This window comes from Vitis riparia, chromosome 1, assembly GCF_004353265.1.
Source record: "Vitis riparia cultivar Riparia Gloire de Montpellier isolate 1030 chromosome 1, EGFV_Vit.rip_1.0, whole genome shotgun sequence".
Taxonomy (NCBI): Eukaryota; Viridiplantae; Streptophyta; class Magnoliopsida; order Vitales; family Vitaceae; genus Vitis; species Vitis riparia.
Window position 1 is genome coordinate 9250907 of NC_048431.1, and position 22045 is coordinate 9272951.

At 37.7% G+C, this 22045-nt stretch overlaps 1 protein-coding gene across 3 annotated transcripts; it reads right to left on the bottom strand.

The window, feature by feature from the left end:
• Positions 1-41: 41 nt before the first annotated feature.
• LOC117917605 (pentatricopeptide repeat-containing protein At5g47360) lies at positions 42-14111 on the bottom strand. Of its 3 annotated transcripts, none has more exons than XM_034834119.1 (4): positions 13944-14111; positions 11773-13807; positions 729-931; positions 42-562 (listed from the first exon to the last, which is right to left on the bottom strand). In XM_034834119.1, the coding sequence occupies exon 2, from the start codon at positions 13518-13520 to the stop codon at positions 12078-12080; it is 1443 nt and encodes a 480-aa protein (XP_034690010.1). In that variant the 5' UTR covers positions 13521-13807; positions 13944-14111; the 3' UTR covers positions 42-562; positions 729-931; positions 11773-12077. The 3 variants fall into 3 exon arrangements, with proteins under 3 accessions (XP_034690010.1, XP_034689861.1, XP_034689938.1); XM_034833970.1 differs by having other exon boundaries at positions 11773-13811; XM_034834047.1 differs by having other exon boundaries at positions 651-931; positions 11773-13811.
• Positions 14112-22045: the final 7934 nt, after the last annotated feature.

The window sequence follows — 22045 nt, forward strand, 5'->3', positions numbered from 1 at the left end:
TTCCACCGGAACTGGAAAGATTTCAAGAAACAAGCAGGAAATATGAGAACATTTTTCTTCATTTTTTTTCGAGACAGAACATCTTAATTTTCAGAACAAAAACAAGAAAATGGGAAAAAATACATCATCTAAACTTCTGGTGAAATTTATTTGCCATTTATTTAATATGGTACCAGAACGGTAACAAGAAAACAGAAATGTGTCAAACATCTTATGGGGAAGTTCGGCAATATTTCTCAGTGGATATGACATCCACAGTGAGTCCACCCAGTTGATCAGCCCTGCCATCCCTCCCCGCCCAACTTTGTCCTCCAAAATCTTTTGAGTCAGACCTGCATGCCCATAACTTGCACCCCTGCAAACAATGCTTAAATCTGACCACATCTTGTTTCCTGCAGACCTCATTCTTCAAGACTTGGTCCTGCCTGATCCTACTCTAGTCACCAGAACCATAGAGCCATCATCGAATGCCACCAGAACTCATGGAACTAAGGCCACTGCGGTTTTCATAAATAGATTGGTCCCAGTCTTTCACCTTGAGATGATAGTATTCCCGGATAGCCTGCAAGGGCAACAAACAAAAAGAAGCTTAGAATAATATAGCCGGAGCCTCTCCCATCCCAATCCCTATCTCCACTTTAAGCCCCTACCATCGGAGCCAGGCCTCAAGGGCCACATGGGAATGATCAATGTGTCAAATGGAATGAGTGTGTTGATGTTTAACATACTAAATGAAGTTGTAGAAAATCCTCCAAGCTCAATGACAAAAAGCAGGAATGCCTGCATTTCTTGCCCCAACTTCCAGAGAATGAGGGGAGAATACAATCTCTTGCCAACATCAAGTCAGGCATGCCTGCCATTGGGAAGCAGCCAGGAGCATCCTTGGTGGATTGACTGCAGACATTGTATGCAGCATCAGGCATCCTTTGTGCTGCATTTGCAAAAAGAGAAACCTCAGAAATATTGCAGAGACATTGATTGATAAGTTCATTAAAGGCTTTCTTAGCATCACAAGACCAGTTAACTAATGATACTTGTTGCACTGCAGCGTCACCAGCTCTACAGTGAATACAGCCCAATTAAACTTTCCCCTCTTCAGGAAACAAAAGAAAGATCAGGTCATGAAATAAAAATAACGAAAAGCACAGGGACACAAAAACTTTGATGATTACAAAATCATTAAAAAAAGCTTCCTGCTAAAGAAACCATGAAGAACAGCTGGACCACAACATTCAAATTCCCTATCCACAAGCTTGTTGACTAGCAGAAAAAGGAAAATAAAACATACACCAAGTAGCAAGAGCAATCAGCATGCAAAAATTAGTTGAGAATACATGATATGTGACAATAGCTGGTTTTTGTTTGTAAATGCTAACAATTTATACCTTAGCCTCATACCCCAAGTATTTATCAACACAGCTGCTGCAGCAACCTCAGTGGCCCACCACAACATTCAAATTCCCTATCCACAAGTTTGTTGACTAGCAGAAAAAGGAAAACAGAACATACACCAAGTAGCAAGAGCAATCAGCATGCAAAAATTAGTTGAGAATACATGATATGTGACAATAGCTGGTTTTTGTTTGTAAATGCTAACAATTTATACCTTAGCCTCATACCCCAAGTATTTATCAACACAGCTGCTGCAGCAACCTCAGTGGCCCTGGCCCTTGACATGTCTAATTTGTCAGGGGTCACACCAAATGACAAGCCAAGTCATTTATTTAGTAGGCTAGAATTATTAGAATCTATTTTTAAGAATATTGCTGTATTCTAAATTTTTTAAGTTTTGTGATTTAGGGAAATAACTTGAGTCATGGTATGTTTCTATAGTATGTTTATGTATTGATCAGGATGAGTTCCGGTATGTTTCTACTTGCATTTAGAGTTTCTAGGCATCCTTGGTGTAGAAGGAGATTGACATTTGCTCTCTCAGATCTTAGGAAGGAACAATACTTTCTCTCCTATTCTCTTTTGTTTCCTATTCTGTAATATTTTTTTTGATAAGTTTTGTTTCATCTTCTATATGAACTACAAGGAAGGACTACCCAAAATCTAAAATGACATCATTCAAGCATCCAAATTTGAATTTTTTTTAACAAGGCAGATATCTAAGGTTTGGTCCAGTTCTTCTATTTGCAAGTGATGAATATAAAAAATGTAAAAGATAGGATGCTGACAATGAAATGAGCTTTCAATGCAAGGATTCCCTACTTGAAAATTATATCTTCTACATACGCTCCAATAATATAATTATCCAGCTGGGTAAAGCATATCTCCCACATATGCTCCAAGGATATTATCCAGTTGGGTACATTTATAAACTGAAACCTGAGTTTGTATCAAGATTCAGAACCTACAACTGAATGAAAATTATAGCACATGCCTCCCTGATGTGAGGCTAAATTTCAGTTAGATAATGTAATATTTCTTATGGCCTAAAATAATCCTGAGCATTCAAAACAAACTGCAAAGGACATAACTATCAACAAAATCTAGAAATTGGCATATTAAATAGCATGATACTGGTTTGATCAGGTTTTGTATTTTGTGGGAAGGACCTCTCATCCTTCTCTTGAACATTACAGTTATCTATATATATTTCATTTCTGATCACCAAAAAAAAACAAAATGAAGCATGATACTGGTTTATTATCTATTTTAACAAAATGATATTTGTTATGCTAGACATAACATGACATTTGTTATTGCCAATACCCAAAGCAGGCTAAAGCAACTTCCAAAGGATAATTACTATGAAAGAGCTCAACAGTTAGCATATATCACTTAATTACGGCACAGAGAAGATTACTCTAGGGATCACCAATTTATCAACATCATGAGCCTGTCAAAAGTTGTTGTATGACAATAGCACACACAATAACAAAATGAATAACTAGGCATGAAATTGAAAAGGCCAAAAGAATGCAGCAAACAATGATACCCAAACCAGAATTCATATGCTGAAAACAATGGAGAACCTATATCATTTTATCTGCAGGACTAACATCTAAACTCATCCAATAAAGCTCCTATTCCAATAGAACCAGAAAAATAACAAGCTTACATAATTCAATTTTACTAGTATAAATTTTAGAGAAAAAGCATTCCATTAAAATTGGGATCTGGAATAATCTGAAACCATAGCAAGTCCAAACATGATACTCGCACAGAAGTTATAAGATCTCCACAGAATACATTCTCAAAAAAATTAAGAACAGAAATAATATTGCTATCCAATTATTTGCTGTCTGCTAACCAACAGAAGGGCTAGCATTGACAAAAACCAAGCAGTAGAAATTTGGATTCAAGACCAGAAGAGAAAGAGAGAGCACCCAAGTAATCCTAGGATTTCCAAACATGCATAAACCTAACAACGATTAATCCTAGCCCTCAAACAATTGAGCCCTGGAAATAGGGCCTCCAAAGATGACAAAAATCTTACTTCCAAGCATAATAACGTTAAAAGTACATAAACAATGCCTTGCTAAGATACAAGTTACAGTGACTAATCGCTAAACATTTCTTCCCAAGTAATTACTAATATCGATTACCCAATTTATTCCTAATCAAAGGGACTAAAAGAATACAAAAAAAAAAAAAATTAAAAGGACTAAAAGAACCACTAGCATAATGACTCTCTCCATCATTTTGCTTTAGTGAACACAAATCACATCAACCCAGTAACAGGTTATAGATGGTGAGGAGAAGAAAGCAACTAAGCCACAATGAACTTGGATCAACCAATAACAGAACACTCACAAGACATAGAGATATCACAACCAAAGTCTTCACATCTCATTTATTCTGACCACTCCATGGCCACCAAGCCACTTTAGGCACAAAACTTCAGACATAAACGGAACAGCACCAAGAAGTATGAACTGAAAATTGATATATTAGAAAAGAAGCTTGGTTGGCACCATATAAATATTAGCTTCATTTTCACAATAACAGATCTAACAAACCCTCAGGGTTTCTTAGAGATTTCTAATGAGATCCCAGTGCTTGAACTGGAAGAATGCCATTTCTACAAAACTAAGCACATACTAGTCACATAAAAATATGTGAACAATTAGTGTGGAAATAAAAACAATTTTAACAATAAACATAACCTTATTTGCAAATAATCTATGAGCAGAAAATGTAAACAATGGATTTTTCATTAGCACATAACTGTCCTCAAATCCCATTGACCTACAAAAAAATCCCAACCTAACGACCTATGATGTAGCTAGAAAAACAATTAATCCTGCATATGAAAAACACAGCTGCGAAAAAAAGGTAATGACAACAAGACAGCAAGTAAATAAAAATACAAATGAGAAAGCAATATATACATAATATATATATAAACAAGTATAATGGAAGATCACGAGTAAACTTGAAAAACCAAAAGCCTTGAACAAGCATTAGCCAATCAAATTAAGTTAAAAATAACACAATTTCCATACAATCAGACAATAAAATAAAAAATAAAAAAATTAACACAATTCATGATACAAAACATTAAACGTTCTTACCATTAGTCCAATTAGATTTTAAATCAGTCGCTTTGCTCTCTAAGGCACTGAGAGATAGTAATATTGATAAAATTGCTTTGCTCTCTTTCTATTTGTCATGTGGTGAGAACAATTGGCTGATTTAATCTTTCACTCAACTCATAACTCATCTAGAATGCAAAACCCCTTAGTTAAATCTAACAATAAACTTGAAATGCATTATGAAAAAACTACCAACCCAAAATAAAATACTATTATCACATCAGGTGGCAAAGGCATTGAGCAGTAGCCTTATTTCCTGATCCCATTACACATCCAACATTTGCATAAAGGACAATATCTTCTCCACGCATCCAACCTCTGTTGGATGTATGCTTTTGTTCAAACAAGAAACCATGTTGAAATGGGATGTGACACAAAGAATCTTCCTATGATAAAACAAAAAATACATGGTTTTGACCTCTCAATTTTTATCCTGTCCATTGCATGCTTGTTTGTCCTGTGATGTATTTTGCTGAGCTCATACAATAGACATACTATTCAATGAAATTTTTAAATAAATTAATAAATAAAGGGTAGTGGGATTTTGTGTGTTTGGTGCTGCAAAATGGTTGTAGCAATTAAAAAAATAAATTAAAAAGCTTCAGATTTTCAGTTAGAGAAACTTGCTTGACACTGATCGAGAACAACTCAGCAGTTGAGGCTTTAAGACATTATATTCAAGTGGTATTTCCGTTCTCTGAAGTTTAACTGAATGCCTTTCAGAAAAGCTAACAGAGGAGAATACAAAGGGTTGTGTCCATAATTAGTTCTGTGGGGAGAAGTAGGAGTTTCTGGGGGATGGTGAATCTAAGAGGTGGTAGAAGATGGTTTGCTGTGGAGTCAAAATCCTTTGAAATTCTGGTTGATGAAGTAGGAGGTAAGCTGAGGGGGTGCATTTGGGAGAGAAGCAGAGGAATAACCTCTTGGATTAGATTTGGAGACATTAGTCTCTGCAGGTTATTGGAAGGTATTGAGTTTTGCTGCAGGGGTAGAGATGATAGAGGTTGGTCCATCGTCTGGGAGGAGAAGGGAAGGAAGTACATTCTGGAGCGTCGCTCAAATCAGGCAGGAAGTTTTCTGCTCTGTTCTGTGCGGGATTTAGAGGCAAAACGTTTTTGCTTAGTCTTTCCAGAAGGGAAGGGGATGATTGGGGGGTGGAATATTTTGGCAGAGAAGTTGAGAGAGGTTAGGGTAGTCCCCACTGGAGGCTCAAAAAATCCTGAGCTCGTTGAGGCGCTGAAGAAGGAAAGGGAACCAGAACCAAGGACTTATGCGGAGGTAGCAATCTCAAAAACGGGAAGTTTAGGAGAGAAGGTTTGGTTGGAGTTGGGCCAAAGGGTGAAGCCTGAAAGACTAGAGCAATTGGATCGCTGTTTAGTAGGTAGATGGGAAAATGAAGCGATCCCTCCCCCTGAGTTGGATTCTCTGAAAAATTGGGCTGGTCAAGTTTGGCTCCTCAGAGGAAAACTGAATATATCCGTATTGGGAAGAGGTCTTGTGCTTTTTGAGTTTGAACTGCAAAGCGAAGCCAAGCATGTTCTGGAAAGAGGGAAAAGAAGAGTGAAAGACAATGCCTTATTTTTGGAGAAATGGCACCCGGAGGTGGGGTGTTTTTGTAACAAAACCAGTGCAAACGAGGCATGGGTGAGAGTAGTAGGTCTTCCTCTTCACCTATGGAGTCGCGAGGTTTTTAAACTGATAGGTGATGGCTGTGGTGGCTTCATTGCAGTGGATGATAAAACGGATAGGATGGTAGAAATGCAATGGGCTAGATTATTGGTGAAGGTGGTAGGTAGAGACTTACCTACATCTGTCCAGATTGTGGTTGGGACGGGGTGTTTCTCAGTCCAGTTGTGGTGGGAAGTCCCACCCTGGTTCTCTCAGGTGGTGCCGGCGGGATGTGTCAACGGGAAGGACGTCACAGTGGAGGAGGAAGACTCAAGGAGTGATTCTCGTGGAGTGTGCAGAGGAAGAGTGTTGGAAAAGGAGGATCAGTCCAAGGTGCAGGCGGAAGTACAGTGCGTGCCGCCCTGTGGTTGGTTTTCTAAAGATGCCACAGGTTTATCCTCTGATTCCGCTGAAAGGGGGTGTGGTTTGGAGGCGGTTGATGGAGCAGACAGCATAGGGAGTAGGGGCCCTGCAACCGGTTCAGCAGTTAAAAAGGGTAGTTTCCTTCTTGGGGCTGAAGATATTAATGATGGGCTTGCTTTTGGGGAGGCCCAGCTTAGATGTGGGCTTGGGGAAGGGAGCCTTAAGTCAGCCTTTGAGGAAGCCCAGAAGGTTGGGCCGTTGTCAAGGCCCGTTATGTTAAAAGGGTGGCTGATGGGCTGTGAAGAAAGGCCCTTTTTCATTAAGGGATCTTTTTCGGGCTGTGAGGGCTTACCCGATTTAGGCTTTGGGCCCGGTTTGGAGGGATTTAAATCAGTTAGGGCTCGTTCTTGTTCTGAGGTCGTGGAGATGGGGGAAGCAGAGGATTCGTCGCGAGGAGAGGATGCTGGGGTCGTCTGCTTTCCTGGAGGGGACCAGAGGACATCTGAGGCTTTCCCGACGAGTGTTAGGGCGCCGATAAGTGACGAAGCGCTGATAGATGAGGTTTCCAGGTACGAACCCTATTCTACGGTCTTTGGGGGGGAAAGAGACCTCTTCTCTTCTACTCCTTCTTCTGGGTGTGACCGAGCCTTAGTGGTGGGAAATGTTTCTGGTTTGGATGTCGCCGCTGAAGGTGCTAGTAACCTTGCTCCACTACGGGCGGTGTTATCGGATGGTAATCCGTGGTTAATGGATTCAGAGGGGGAAAAGGCTATTGTGGATAAGCCGGAGGTTGGTGAGGAAGTGCAAGATAGGGAGGATTCTAGTAGTATTTGGGATGAAAGTAATCTGTTGAAGTTCAGTAAGGCATTGGGGTTCGCTACAGAAGGCGTGGAAGGGGAAATTCTAAAATTATTGCTTAGACTGAAGACCAGAAGGGATCTAGGCAAGAAAAAGGAATCGTTAGGACTGACCAAGTTTGATCGGGAAGTTAAAAAGTTAGAATGGTCGGTTAACTATGATGGAAAGAGCAGAAAGAAAGGTTCGGACAGAAGAGGGGGGGACAGATCCTTGTGTTTTAAATGAAGATCAAGATCCTATCTTGGAATGTTCGAGGGATAAATGATAGAAATAAGAGGAAGCTAATTAAAGCCTTAATTAGTTCCCAAAAAGTGGATTTAGTTTGTCTGCAGGAGACTAAAATGACTGAGATGTCTTTAGGGGTAGTGCGAAGCCTAGGTGTGGGGAGATTTCTGGAGTGGGGAGCCCTGAATGCCAGGGGGGCTGCGGGAGGGGTGGTAGTTTATTGGGACAATAGAGTGTTGGAGTTAATGGGGATGGAGGTGGGCCTTTTTCCATTTCTTGTCGTTTCAAGAACTGTGAAGACGGGTTCAGATGGATTTTTTCAGGAGTTTATGGTCCTACAATGAAAAGATATAGAGAGTTATTTTGGGAAGAGTTAGGGCCATCCGAGGGCTGTGGAATGACCCCTGGTGTATTGGTGGAGATTCAATATGATCAGATTTCCGAATGAGCGTAGAAGAGGAGGGAGACTGACTCATTCAATGCGAAGATTCTCGGAGGTGATCGAGGACCTGGACTTGAGGACCTGCCCCTTCAGGGGGGTCCGTTTACATGGAGTGGAGGGTTGAACAACCAAACCATGTCAAGACTTGATCGGTTCCTGGTGTCGGAGGACTGGGAGGGCCATTTTAATGGGGCTGTACAGAGTACTCTTCCCAGGCCAGTGTCAGACCACTTTCCCATTCTATTGGATGGGGGAGGGGTGAGGAGGGGGCCTGTCCCTTTCCGCTTTGAAAACATGTGGCTCAAGGAGGAGGGTTTTAAGGATTTGATGAAGGGGTGGTGGCAAGGTTTAAGATTCAGCGGGTCTTTTAGCTTCATCCTTGCAGAGAAATTGAAGGCCTTAAAGGCAATCTTAAAGTCCTGGAATAAGGAAGTTTTTGGGAAGGTAGCAGTGAATAAGAGATTGGCTTTGGACAAAGTGGATTTCTGGGATTCTCAGGAGAAGATGCGTACATTATCATTGGAGGAGCTGGAAGCCAAAAAGGAAGCTAAGGGGGACTTTGAGAAATGGGCTCTTATGGAGGAGATTTCTTGGAGACAAAAATCGAGAGAATTGTGGTTGAGGGAGGGTGACAGAAATACCGGCTTCTTTCATAAGATGGCCAATTCCCATAGAAGGAGAAGTTGTATGACTAAGATTAAGATTAATGGTAGCTGGTTAACAGATGAGCAGGACATAAAAGGGGGTGTGGTTGGAGCTTTCGAGAATCTGTTAACAGATCCTGGAGATTGGCATCCATCAATGGAAGGTTTAGATTTTAATAGGATTAATGGTGAGGATGCAGCTTGTCTGGAAAGGGTTTTCACAGAGGTAGAGGTCTTCTCTGCTCTCTCAGATCTGAATGGAGACAAGGCCCCGGGTCCAGACGGCTTTTCTCTCAGTTTTTGGCAGTTCAGCTGGGAATTTGTGAAAGATGAGGTCATGGGCTTTATGAAGGAGTTCCACGAGCATGGCAGATTTGTGAGGAGCCTGAATTCAACTTTCCTAGTCCTTATCCCTAAAAAACCAGATGCGGAGGACCTTAAAGATTTCAGACCCATTAGCTTGATAGGTGGATTGTATAAACTGTTAGCAAAAGTGCTAGCAAACAGGATCAAGAAGGTGGTGGGAAAGGTGGTATCTTCAGCTCAAAACGCCTTTGTTGAAGGAAGACAAATTTTGGATGCTGCCCTAATTGCCAATGAGGCAATAGACTCGATGCTGAAGAGAAATGAGAGTGAGGTGTTGTGTAAGCTAGATATAGAGAAGGCGTACGATCACTTGAATTGGAATTTTCTACTATTGGTATTGCAAAGAATGGGGTTTGGGGAGAAGTGGACTGGCTGGATCTCTTGGTGTATCTCCACAGCGTCGTTTTCAGTTTTGATTAATGGCACTCCAGCCGGGTTTTTCAATAGTTCAAGGGGTTTGCGTCAGGGGGATCCTCTCTCTCCCTACCTTTTTATTATCGGGATGGAGGCTTTTAGTAGGCTCATCCTTAGAGCAGTGAGAGGGGGTTTTCTTTCGGGCTGTAGGATACAAGGAAGAAGTGGAGACGGGCTGTGGTATCCCATTTGCTGTTCGCCGATGATACTTTAGTTTTTTGTGAAGCTTCCCAAGATCAGATGGCTCATCTTAGCTGGTTGTTGTTGTGGTTTGAAGCCATATCAGGATTGAGGATTAATTTGGATAAGAGCGAGATTTTGCCGGTTGGGAGAGTAGAGAACTTGGAGGCTTTGGCTCTTGAGGTCGGCTGTAAAGTGGGAAGGATGCCAAACTTGGGGATCCCTTTGGGGGCAAATCACAAGTCCGTGGCTGTTTGGGATGGGGTGGAAGAGAGATTTCGGAGAAGGCTTGCCTTGTGGAAAAGGAATTATATCTCCAAAGGCGGTAGAATTACTCTAATTCGGAGTACTTTGTCAAGTATGCCCATATACTTGATGTCTTTACTTCGAATGCCAAGAGTGGTTAGTTTAAGATTGGAAAAAATTCAAAGAGATTTTTTATGGGGGGGAGGAGCTTTGGAGAGGAAGCCTCATCTAGTAAATTGGGATTCCGTATGCTCGGACATAAGGAAGGGTGGCTTGGGAGTTAGACGCTTGTCTATTCTCAATAGAGCCCTGTTATGCAAGTGGAACTGGCGGTTTGCGAATGAAAGGGAGGCTCTTTGGAGGCAAGTCATTAGTAGGAAGTTCGGGGAGGAAGAAGGGGGTTGGTATACTAGAGAAGTTAGGGAGGGTTTGGAGTAGGCTTGTGGAAGGAAATAAGGAAGGAAGGAGCTCTAGTGCAAAACAAAGTTGTCTTTTCTGTGGGAATGGTAGAAGGGTGAAATTTTGGAAAGATAATTGGTGTGGGAATTTCTCTCTCAGTAATTTGTTTCCCTCTTTGTATGCCTTTGCTTCATCTAAAGAGGCTTGGCTAGTGGAGTTATGGGATCATTCGGGTGATGAAGGGGTTTGGAATCCTAGCTTTTCTAGGTCCTTTAATGACTGGGAGGTGGAGGGGGTGGAGAGATTACTTTTGACAATCCGGGTAGGAGGCTTAACCCTCTTTTGGAAGATAGAATGCTGTGGAAAGAGACTAAAGATGGGATTTTCTCAGTTAAGTCCCTTTATAGTTCGCTAGCTTCAAGAAGAGATGTTCAGTTTCCTTATAGTAATATTTGGAGCATTTGTGTGCCTACCAAAGTGAGCTTCTTTGCTTGGGAAGCTTATTGGGGTAAGGTGCTAACCTTGGATCAACTTAAAAAGAGGGGTCGGTCTCTAGCTAACAGATGCTTCCTTTGCGGTATGGAAGAAGAGTCAATTGATCATATTCTCATTCATTGCTCTAAGGCAAGAGGGTTATGGGAGTTATTGTTTGCATTGTTTGGTGTTACTTGGGTCCTCCCTTCTTCGGTTAAAGATACTCTTAGTGGTTGGTGTGGCTTCAAGTTGGACAAGAAGCGTAGGAAGGTGTGGAACGCAGCCCCTTTGTGCATTTTTTGGGCGGTTTGGAAGGAAAGAAACAGGATAGCTTTTGATAATGAAGAGTTATCAATTCATAGGTTGAAGAATTCTTTTGTTTGTAATCTTTGGCTGTGGACTAAATCGGTTGTAAATGAGGGTTCTCTTCCTTTGATTAATTTTTTTGATTGGCTAGGCACTAGTTGAGGGCGGGTATTGTATCTCTATTTCTTTTTGGGCCTATTGGCGCCTCTTGTATACTTCCTGTATGCTTGGGTCAGCCTCAAGGCGCCCTTTTCTAATATATTTTTGTTGTGTGTTTTGCCTATCAAAAAAAAAAATATTCAAGTGGTATTTCCAACAAGCTTTCTTTTTTTTTTTTCTTCCTTATTCGAAAACAATTATTTCATTGCATTGAAATAGTAAGTACAAAGAAGGATGAGAAATCCTTCAGACCCATCTGACAAATACAAAATCCTCTATATTACCCAACAAGTTCTTTGGTTCTGCATAATAGTCTAACGTATTAAATACCACTAATTCAGTACTGAAGTTCTAGTGCCTGATTTCCAATTTTCAAACCAAACTAAAAACTCACTTGGATGAACAAAAGTCAGAATACAAACAAAGTTGCAAAAGGAATTCAAATACATGAAGACTAGAAAAAGAAATGTAAAATAAAATTTACCTCATCAAACCTATCACACCACCAGAAGTTTGCCTGAATCTTATTCCAAAGAACATTGTAAAGCAGAGCCAGGGTACAGAAGTGTGTGCACTACCCCCAACACATCGCATCACCACCACAAAATGGAATCCACCATGCAAAACCAAACCACCAAAATAAACCATGTATATAGGATTAACATAAAACACTGAGATTTTCACATCCACTCAATTTCCCCAATAATGATACAAAAAAAAATGGTTTTTCCTTTATTTACCTGAATGACTCCAAGACAACCATTAAATGACCTTTTATTTAACATCACCTTATTGCCTATCAAAAAAAATACGAGACAAATACATTACTATCTCCTTGTCTCCATATTCCTTCAGGTGTTCAACTATACTGTCAAAGTAAGGAGTCTTCAGTTGAATTCCTCTATCAACCATTAACCGTGCAAGTTTCACAGCTTCTACTGAGTGCCTTTTTTGTGAGAGTCCAACTAAAAGAATGGAATAAATATCAGAATCAAGGTATGACAATCCTTCCATCTTTTCAAATTCATCAAATAAGTGAAACCCATCCAAGACACGTCCCTCCAAACAAAGCGCCTTTATCAAAGTGCCACATGCCAAACCATCAGGCTTCACAGCATTTGCTAACATCCTCCTAAAGAGCTTCTCTGCCTCCTGAAGGTTTTTATTCCCTACCAATGACACAATAAGAGAACTATAGCACTCACCGTATGATACATTACCTCCAGCAACAACTTTATCAATTAATTTAAAAGCCTCCTCAGCACGCCCCTCTGCACAAAACCCCTTCATCAAAATACTAACTGTGACCCGATTTGGAGCACACCCACAAGCTCTCATTCGATCCAAAATCTCCGATGCCTCCACCAACTTACCCTTCTCACAACAACTCTGAATCATAGATGTATATGTAACAACATTAGGACTACAATCACCACTCTCTTTCTCCATCTCCCCTAACAACTCCAAAGCTCTTTCCAAACTCCCAAATCTACAAACCCCATCAAGAATCACAGTGTACACGACCACATTGGGTGAGCACCCATGTCCTTTCATAACCTTAAACAACTTACAAGCATCCTCCAACCGGCCCACATTACAGAACCCTTTAATCATGGTGACATAAGTAATCATATTAGGATAAAGATCAATTAAACCCATCTCTTTCATCAATCCTGCAGCCAAATCCATATCACCTTTCTCACAAAACAGACGTATAACACTGTTATATGCAACAGTGTCAGCCCTTATATTAAATTCTGCCATTTTCTTCAATATCCATAATGCCTCATCAGCAAGCTTTGCTTCCCTACATAGATGCAAAACCACATTAAATGTCTTGACACTAACCACAGTCCCCTCCACTTTATAAGCTTCTATAACATCAATAATGGCTCTTGGATTTTGATTAATTCTGAATAGTTCACAAGCTTTGCTATACAAATATGAACTGTGTCTATAATATGATTGGACACCAGCCCATATGAAAAACCGAAGACCCAGTTGAGACTGAGTTAGGGAACATCTATTTAAGACCTCATTGACACATGAAGAGTCTAATTTAGCCCTCACCGCAGGTAGGGTTTTCTCGATATCATCCCCATATTTCTGCAGGTGGGTGTAGTATTTCTCCGCAGGTGACAGCGCAGTTGAGAAGTTAGGGTTTTTGTGGCGAATTGAGTATGGCAGTAATCGAGAGACTGAAGAAAATGCCATTGATTTGCAGATAAGCATTAGGTTTTGATCCCTAAAAGTGGAGACTTCAACGGACCCGAAAAAATCGTCTGTAAAAAGTACTGTTTAACAGAACAATACTTTTACCACCACATTGGATGGAAATATATTGAAACGGCAGAATATCGAAAAGGGGAAGTATCTGGAAAACCCTAACCCTAGGTTTTGATGATGAAGCAATGTACGAAATCTGGATCCTGCTCGTCCTTTTCTCTAATTATTCTCGCATTTTTCGGGCTGCAGTGCCTCCACCAACTCCTTGGTTCCACCCCTCGCTACTGTTTTCCCTATCTAATAACAAAATCACCCATCAGACTACAAATACCTAGCAACACAAATTCAATCAAATCCTCTGTTTGGTTGCAGAGGAAAAGTGAGGAGAAGAAAGAAAATCAAAAGAGCATCAGAATTCAATACTCTTACCGTCGGCTCGTCTTTGTCTCGATTGTCAGCTTTCCCGGCAACCAAACAGAGCATAACCCAAACAATGCTTCATCTGCAAACGAGTGACGCCGCGTTTGGATCCAAATCCAAATACAACGAAATCCAAACGAAATGAGTTCATTATAGTGTCGAGAAAAAATAGTTTATTACAATGTTTTTAGAACCATAGCGGTCATAGACCCGGATCGGTCATTGAACTGGAAAAGTCACTCGTACGGTTACATGATTATTGAGCCGTTGTAAATATATATTTTATTATTTTATATATTATTAAAAATTAATAAATTAATAAATTACCGGTTCACGGTTTATTGGTAAAACCAACGATCGAATTGATGATGTGGTTTGATATCCTATAATAACCAAATTATCGAAGAGTTGTTAACTTAACACATTGTCCATAATAGATAATATAAATGTCAACTACAACACTTAAATAGTTACTTAAAATATAACATATCTATGTTTGAATATGAAGATTTTTGCATACTAATAAATATAAAATTCATGTCTTCATTCTTTTTGGAAATTAGAATATGGAAATTGAAAATGAGCATATGGAAAACCAAAGTTCTTCACATCAAGCCTTTCTATAGCCACGTCACCACCATCTTCATCATTTACAAAAATATTGAATATATATCAACAAGAAATCATTTTTGAAGAATAAAAATATAATTATTGAACTTTTATAAGTTTAAATATTATACTAACGAACTTGAACCTTCCACTTCATTTATTGGAATTGACCATTTTTCATATAGAAGATTTTCCAATTCTTCAACATCTAACCCTACTAGTTGATCCTCATCAATTATCAAAAATCGGTCTCATCAATACATGCATAGTCAATGGGATCATAGATTATTTTCTTTTATAGAACCTAAAAAAGAAAAACATATAATTATTCATAATTGTGAATAAAAGAATTTAAATTCAAAACAACTAAAAAAGCATTTATACAGATTTTTTAGCCGCAAATTGCAATGAACGTATACAAGATCATTAAGCTTTTGATGTTCCAATCTATTCCTTCTTTTGGTATGTATACGTTCAACGACACTCCAATTCCTCTCACATCCAAAAGACGATGCAGTTTGGCTCAATATTTGAATGGCCAACTTTTGCAAATGTGGTGCACTGTATCCATGTAACCTCCACCATTCATCTAGTTACCATTTTCACATTAAAAATAAGAAAAAAAGAACATTAGCAATTTTAAAATATTAAATAGTAAGTAGGTAACTAATGAAAAAGAACAAACACACTAATAAATGAAAATAATCTTTTACTAGGTTGAAGTACTTCATGTGAATAATAAGCAAGGTCTTTTCCAAAACTTTTCAATCGATCACGAAACAACTTCATTTAATTCATTGTATCAAGCTTGCCTTTCAGAACTTTCTGATCAATAACATCCATGACACCTCTAATCACAGTTGACTTATTACAAAAGTTTTTCTGATCATATTGGAAACATGGATTCAACCAATAAGCTGTTGAATGAATGCTTTTCTTTAGTTGTTGATCCCAACGTTGCTTTATAAACTCTATATAAGGCTTGTATAGTCTTTTGTTGTAGTTAAACAATTTCTTGATGCCCAAACGAACCCTATACATGCCTTTATACACATATCCCATTGAAAACCTTTCATCACAATCAACAATACGTAATAAGCGCATTAGTGGAGACATAAGATTCACAACAATCAAATAATCATTCCAAAATTTATTATCCAAGATGATGGAAACTGCAACTTTGCTTTTATTATCTTTTGAATATCTAGAGTCCACAAATAACTTACTAGTCACCAAATCTTGCAAGTCATGTTTATAATCATGAAGACTCTTGGGTGCAATGAATGTAGTAGTAAAACGAGTTGCATCATGTCGAAGAATATCTGTCCATCCGTCTCTTTTTCTCAATCAACTTAACAAAGTAACATGATTATACACAAAAATTGTTGTCTTTGATGTACATCTTACAAGTTCAGCAACATGGTTCATCTTACCAATATCCTTAAAGATCAAATTAAGACAATGAGCTGCACAAAGTGACCAATTGATATGTTTATGCTTTTGAGAAATCAATCTCCCTACAGTCACATAATTTGTTGCATTATCAGTCACTATATAAACTATATTGAGTGGACTCACCCATTCAATCACCTCATTAAATAACATAAACAAATTAGTTGCATTCTTGACAATGTCTAAAGCATCAACAGATTTCACAAATGATATTCCTTCAGGATAATACACAAGGAAGTTTATGAGTGTTCTTTGTTTATTATCTGTCCAACCATCACCCATTATTGTACACCCAACTTTTGCCCAAATTGCATGATAAGAGTCCACAAGTAATTGAACTTCCTTCTTGGCATCCTTTAAAAGATTAACCCGCAATTGATGGTAATTTGGACCCTTATATCTAGGACCAATTGTAAATATAGCATCCAACATTGGCTTGAAGTAGAAGAAATTCATAGCATTAGTAGGAATGCATGCATCATAAAAGAATCTCCCAACCGTCATATATGCTCTCCAAATAACTTATTTCTTAGCTAATACACTCCTCATGGAAGGTTGAGCTCATTGAGTATTTCTTGGTACAAAATACTTATCCATTGTTGATTTTTTTCTTTTTCCACTACTAGCTGCCATATGACTTTGCATTTTTTGAATTTCTCCTTCACCTTCTGTCATATCCCTTTCAAATTGTGACACATTAAGACCATAAGGATTTCTATATTCATATGCTTCTTGGGTTCTTTTCTTAGAATTCACAAACTTTTGCAAAGAATTTTTCATTTGAAATCTAACATCAAGAGGAATTGATTTACATGGACCAATATCTCATTTCACTCCAACAAGATGTTGTTTCATTTTATGAATATCCCCACCTTTTGCAATCTTTTTTCCAATACAAACAAATAAGAGTTTTCCTTCCATTTACATATCTTTCTTCAGAAACATGCTCCCATGTAGAGTCGATCTTATTTTTAGTTGTTTGTGAATTGGTAATTGAATTTTGACCAGAAGATGGGGTCAAGTTTGATTTCATTTTTTATTTTTCTATCAAATTAGGTACAAAAATCTCACATTAATCTAGAGAATGAAAGTCATCAACAATTTAATGATTTATAATCAAATCATCAATAATTGAAAAAATAAGAAATTTACTTTCAAACCAAACATTTATCTAAAATTTATAAATTGTTGTCACTACAACCGGGGTAAGGGGGACTTTGTGAACATTTGAAAATTAAAAATTCATATCTTGCCACCATAGCCCACATGCTTAGTCAAATCTCACACTCTATTTACTTCATCTTGAAAACAGTCCATCAAAGAGAGGTTGCATACATCATGAGTTTAAAATTTCACCAGATATCACTCTTAATTTGAATCAAAATAACATACCAATCCTAGACTTTCTCATGCTCATTCCACGTCACAATATTTAATTTGTATCCAACTCCCCAACAATGGATTGTAGACAACAAAAAGTTTTATTTTAGTAAACCATGCACTAATGAAACCTAACATCTAAGTCAAAATGAAGACAGAGGTTACATCTTACTTAGGATGAATCAATGGGTAAATTTATCTAAAATTTATAAATAAAAATGTGTAATAAATTATAAATAAGTTAAAATTTGAATATTAATAATTAAACATAAAAAATAAATTTCAAAATAATGAAATATCATACCTTTGCAATTGCAGCTACCGACTGGAGTGGGTTAAGTGGGGGTTTTATAGCACACGGCGGGGGGGAGGGGGGCGCTTTATAGCGACAAAGGGGGAAGAGGGGATGAGAGGGAGGGTCTTGCAACGGTGTAGTAGGGAAAATGCGACACTGTAATGGTCGGTGAAGGGAGGTTTTGCATGGCTTCCAGGTTGTCGGTGGGAGTTGTCGCGACACATTGGGGGTGGGCCAGGCGGCAACTGCTGCGGTTTGGACCAATGGAGGGTTTGGAATGTACTTTTATATCCTCCAAAACGACGTTGTTTTGATGTTATAAAAAAAAAATTAATCAAATCGTCCGGTTTTGACCGATTTTTAAAACCATGGTTTATTATCTCTTTAATCGTAATTATGGAAAATTAATTTGGTGAAATTAAATTCCTCTAAACAAATCACGGTAATCTTTTTAAGTGAAAAATAAAAAATATGGGCATCCAAACAATTTAACCTTTCTTATTTGAATAAAAATTCTATTATTTGAATTACAAGTTAAATAAAAATAAAAATTATAATTATAATCAAAAGAAAATTAAAAGGGAAAAATAAAAATAATGATGTAAAAAGCAAAATATTTTTTCATAATTAATCATTTCATTTATTTATTTATTTAAAGAAAAATTAAGTATGATTTAAATTGAAATCTTTATAATCATTTGAAAGGTGTTTTAATTCTTTATCATATTAGTTTTCTTTCATTATAAAATAACAATTAAAATTAAAAGATAAAACTAAAAAACATAAAATTTTAAAAACCTTAGCGAAGCTTAAAACCCATCACTTCTTTATTTTTGTTTATTTATTTTTTTTCATAATTTCCTTTTTTTCTCTTTTTTTTTCATGAAATTATTATCTTAATATTACTTGTGTATACAATGTTTAAGTATTAATTAATTCCTTCCTTTTTTATTTGGTTCTATTTTTTTATCTTAATATTTTTATTATTTTTCTTTGAATATCAAAGGTTTTTTTAATTTTAATATATTTTTAAAAAGTTTCATTTTGTAAAATGGCAATAATTAGTGTTTTGAATTTAAAATTTTCAAATTATATTTATAAATAGAATTAAATGTAATGTCCTTCTCCTAAATTGATAAGTATAATGGTTACTTATTCCATGATATAACATTTTTTGTTCTTATTTTAATAAGGATATAGGCACATTTTATGATTATATTATATTAACTATATTTTTTAAATTACCTATTTTCCAAATATAGCATTGAAATAAACTTCTTTAGTTATTCAAAAATGGATTATGTTGAACAATTCCACATAGTATAAAATTTGAATAGTGAAAGTGATTCTAAAGCGATATTCCATAAATTTGATGTTGTTAATTTTTAACATATTGCCAAGGAAATACATATAATACGTATTTTTAACTATATTATTAGTAAAAAATAAATGTAAAAAAAAAAAGTGTTGAAAATGCACCTACGAAACTCCTAATCTCTATTAGTGAAAGTACATAAAATTTAGACCATTGGATGAAAATATGAAAATCGAAATCGAGGTATAAAATAATGAGATTTAAGTATACAAATTATGACTTGATTGGTTTCACTTTCGATTAAGTATTACAATCAAATAAAAAAAATAAATATAAAATAAAGGGTCAATAGTAAAAAAAGAGGTACCCCACCAAAATGTGCAATCAATCAAATTATGTCGAGTATAAATTTAGGTTCTAGTGTTTAGTGTTTCGTGTCGGTTGCTTTGTATTATAGTCTCATTATAATTTTATCGAACGATTTCATATATATATATATATATATATATATATATATATATATATATATTGTACTTTTAATGGTGGAAATTAGGAGTTGGTTTTTCCTAAGACAAATATAGGTGTTGTGTATTGATTTTAACTTTTTAAATATATAAAATTTTATAAAAGGATACAAAATAACTATGAATGGAAAGGATTGGAATATGTGACATGAATAATTCCATCTTCCTTCAGTTGAGTGGGTATTTGTCTGTCCGAACAAAGAATATCATGGAAAAAAGACATCAGAGAATGTCCAAAGTGAATCCTCCCCTTGCATCCTTATCTCAATTTTATGATTTAAAAATTTTATTATTACCATATTTTGTGGGAAGTTTTCCTCCACATATCCTCTCCCAAATTAAAAACCCTTGGTCCATCCAAAAAAGCAGATGATCCATCTGTTTGAGCCAAAACAAACTCCGTCTGGCGCAAGAGGAAAAAGTTTCCCTACTTTTTAAGAGTCAAACGGAATAGACAAACCATGTCAACTTAAATCTCCAGAAGAATTAACCAACACAGCCGGAGACTCCAGACATTGAGCAAATGGATAATCATATCCAGTGTCTGAGTAATGGCCTAGACGACATTTACGTCTGAAAGTCAATGTCTACTACTTGCTACACGCAATCTACGACATTGACAAACGTAAATGCATAGTCAACTACATGGTCCGAGACTCTTGCTCGCCAGCCAGTTGATGACACCAGTCAGTGGATTCTATTTGGTATGATTGTCCAATACGTGTAGAAATGATGGTGTTAACCCTCTTGCTAAGGCTCGATTTCCACTCTAATGGCAACCACCATCATAGAAAAGGCATGAAGGCATCGTTAGTGCTATGACAACGGTGTCATCCGCTCTATAAAAATCCCGTGAGAAGCATGAAAAATGTATGTGCATATAAAGTCATTCGAAAGAATTTAATCTATCTTTATTCCTTTTTTACTTAAACTTCTGAAGGGCATGCCCATACCACTTGTCTAGACATCCTTTTGTGCAGGGAGAAGCCCATTTGACTCCAGATAAGCTAAACGGACTCAACCTGGTTGGCATTGCACCAACATTGGTGCCGTTTGTGGGAACTGAAATAGGTTTTGGACAGGTTTCTTAAAGGGTGTAGGATTGACAACATTGGATTCGGACAGGCGCTTATGCTGTCTCTCATGAAATCCGGTTCTTAAGTTGGAAGTTATATCCTCATCTTTTTCTTCTTCTTCTTCTTTTTCTTCGCAAATAATAAGGGGTACTACCCGGTCAACCCTACTTCTGGTTCGTCGCTAGAAGATGAAAAAGAAAGAGAAGATGAAGAAGACGATGGCGTAGAAGGCTCTCTGGATAGGACGAGTAGCAAGTTCCTTCCTATTTTGAGTGAGAGGACGGATAGTGAAACTGGAGAACGGACGACCAACAACCGCAGCTTGCCTCAATGTCCCCTCTTGATGCTTTTTCTCCCGCTCCTTTAAACGAGCTTGGCATGCCTCAAAATCTGCTAGACGAGTAACCTTGTAGAAGGGTAGATCCTTCGCACAAAGTGTTCAGCAAACACCAAAGACGGTGGAGTTAGACGAGAGAATACGGGAATGATGAACAACTTGGGATCGTCGATCAACGTTAGCAAGTTCTTTTCCAAAAAAAGAACCTTGTAAGCTCGTTCAATCGCGTCTATTTCGAACAGCTTGTTGAGCTGGGTGAAGGAAGCCTTTTCCACCCACTCTACAAGGTGTATTCGCCTCTCCTTGCATGTAGTACACAAATTGATAGATCATTAGAGAATTTATAGCAAGGAAGAAAAACTGCAAGATACAAAGAAAGTGATAGAAACATATCCTACTCGGAATCTCTAACAAACGTTGTAGAGAAAAGGCTTCATCTGGTCCCTCAAACGAACCACTCCAAGGACCAAAAACTAGGATATGCCCCTTTGCCCAACCTTTACATGAATCTGGAAGACCTGTCACCAGTTGGAGATGAGGAATATGGACAGACAAAATGAACCTTTCTTTCTTGCTCATTTTGACGGTATAAACGGACAAGAGTTCCAACAAGGAAAGATCAAGTTGGAATAGCATGTCCAACACACTACACCCCATCAACACCCGGATAACGTTCGGATGAAGAAAAGTTATAGGGATTTGTGTGAATTATATGAACTGCTTGAAAAGAGAAGGGATAGGTAGACGGAGCCTAACAACGAATTGTTCCTTGGTAAAATACATCATGTTGTTGGGAAGGTCGGTTGATGACAAAGCCTCACCATTTATTAGTTGGATAAAGATATTGTCTGGGATATGAAAATGAGCTCAGAATTCCCGTTCAGATGGGATACTAACTAGACGGTCTGAGGTGCCCGACTTTAGTGTTTTTTCCTCCACTTTGCTGAGGCCTTCCGCTAGTAGAAGCGACTCATCCTCTTGCCATTATGCTAAGTGGATTTGGGTCATATGGAAACCTGCACAAGACAATGTAGTTATCAAAACCGATCATCTAACCCATCCGTCGTTCAATATTACCTCAGCAATACAACAAGAAACCTAGACATACCAAAAGTCCAAGCCT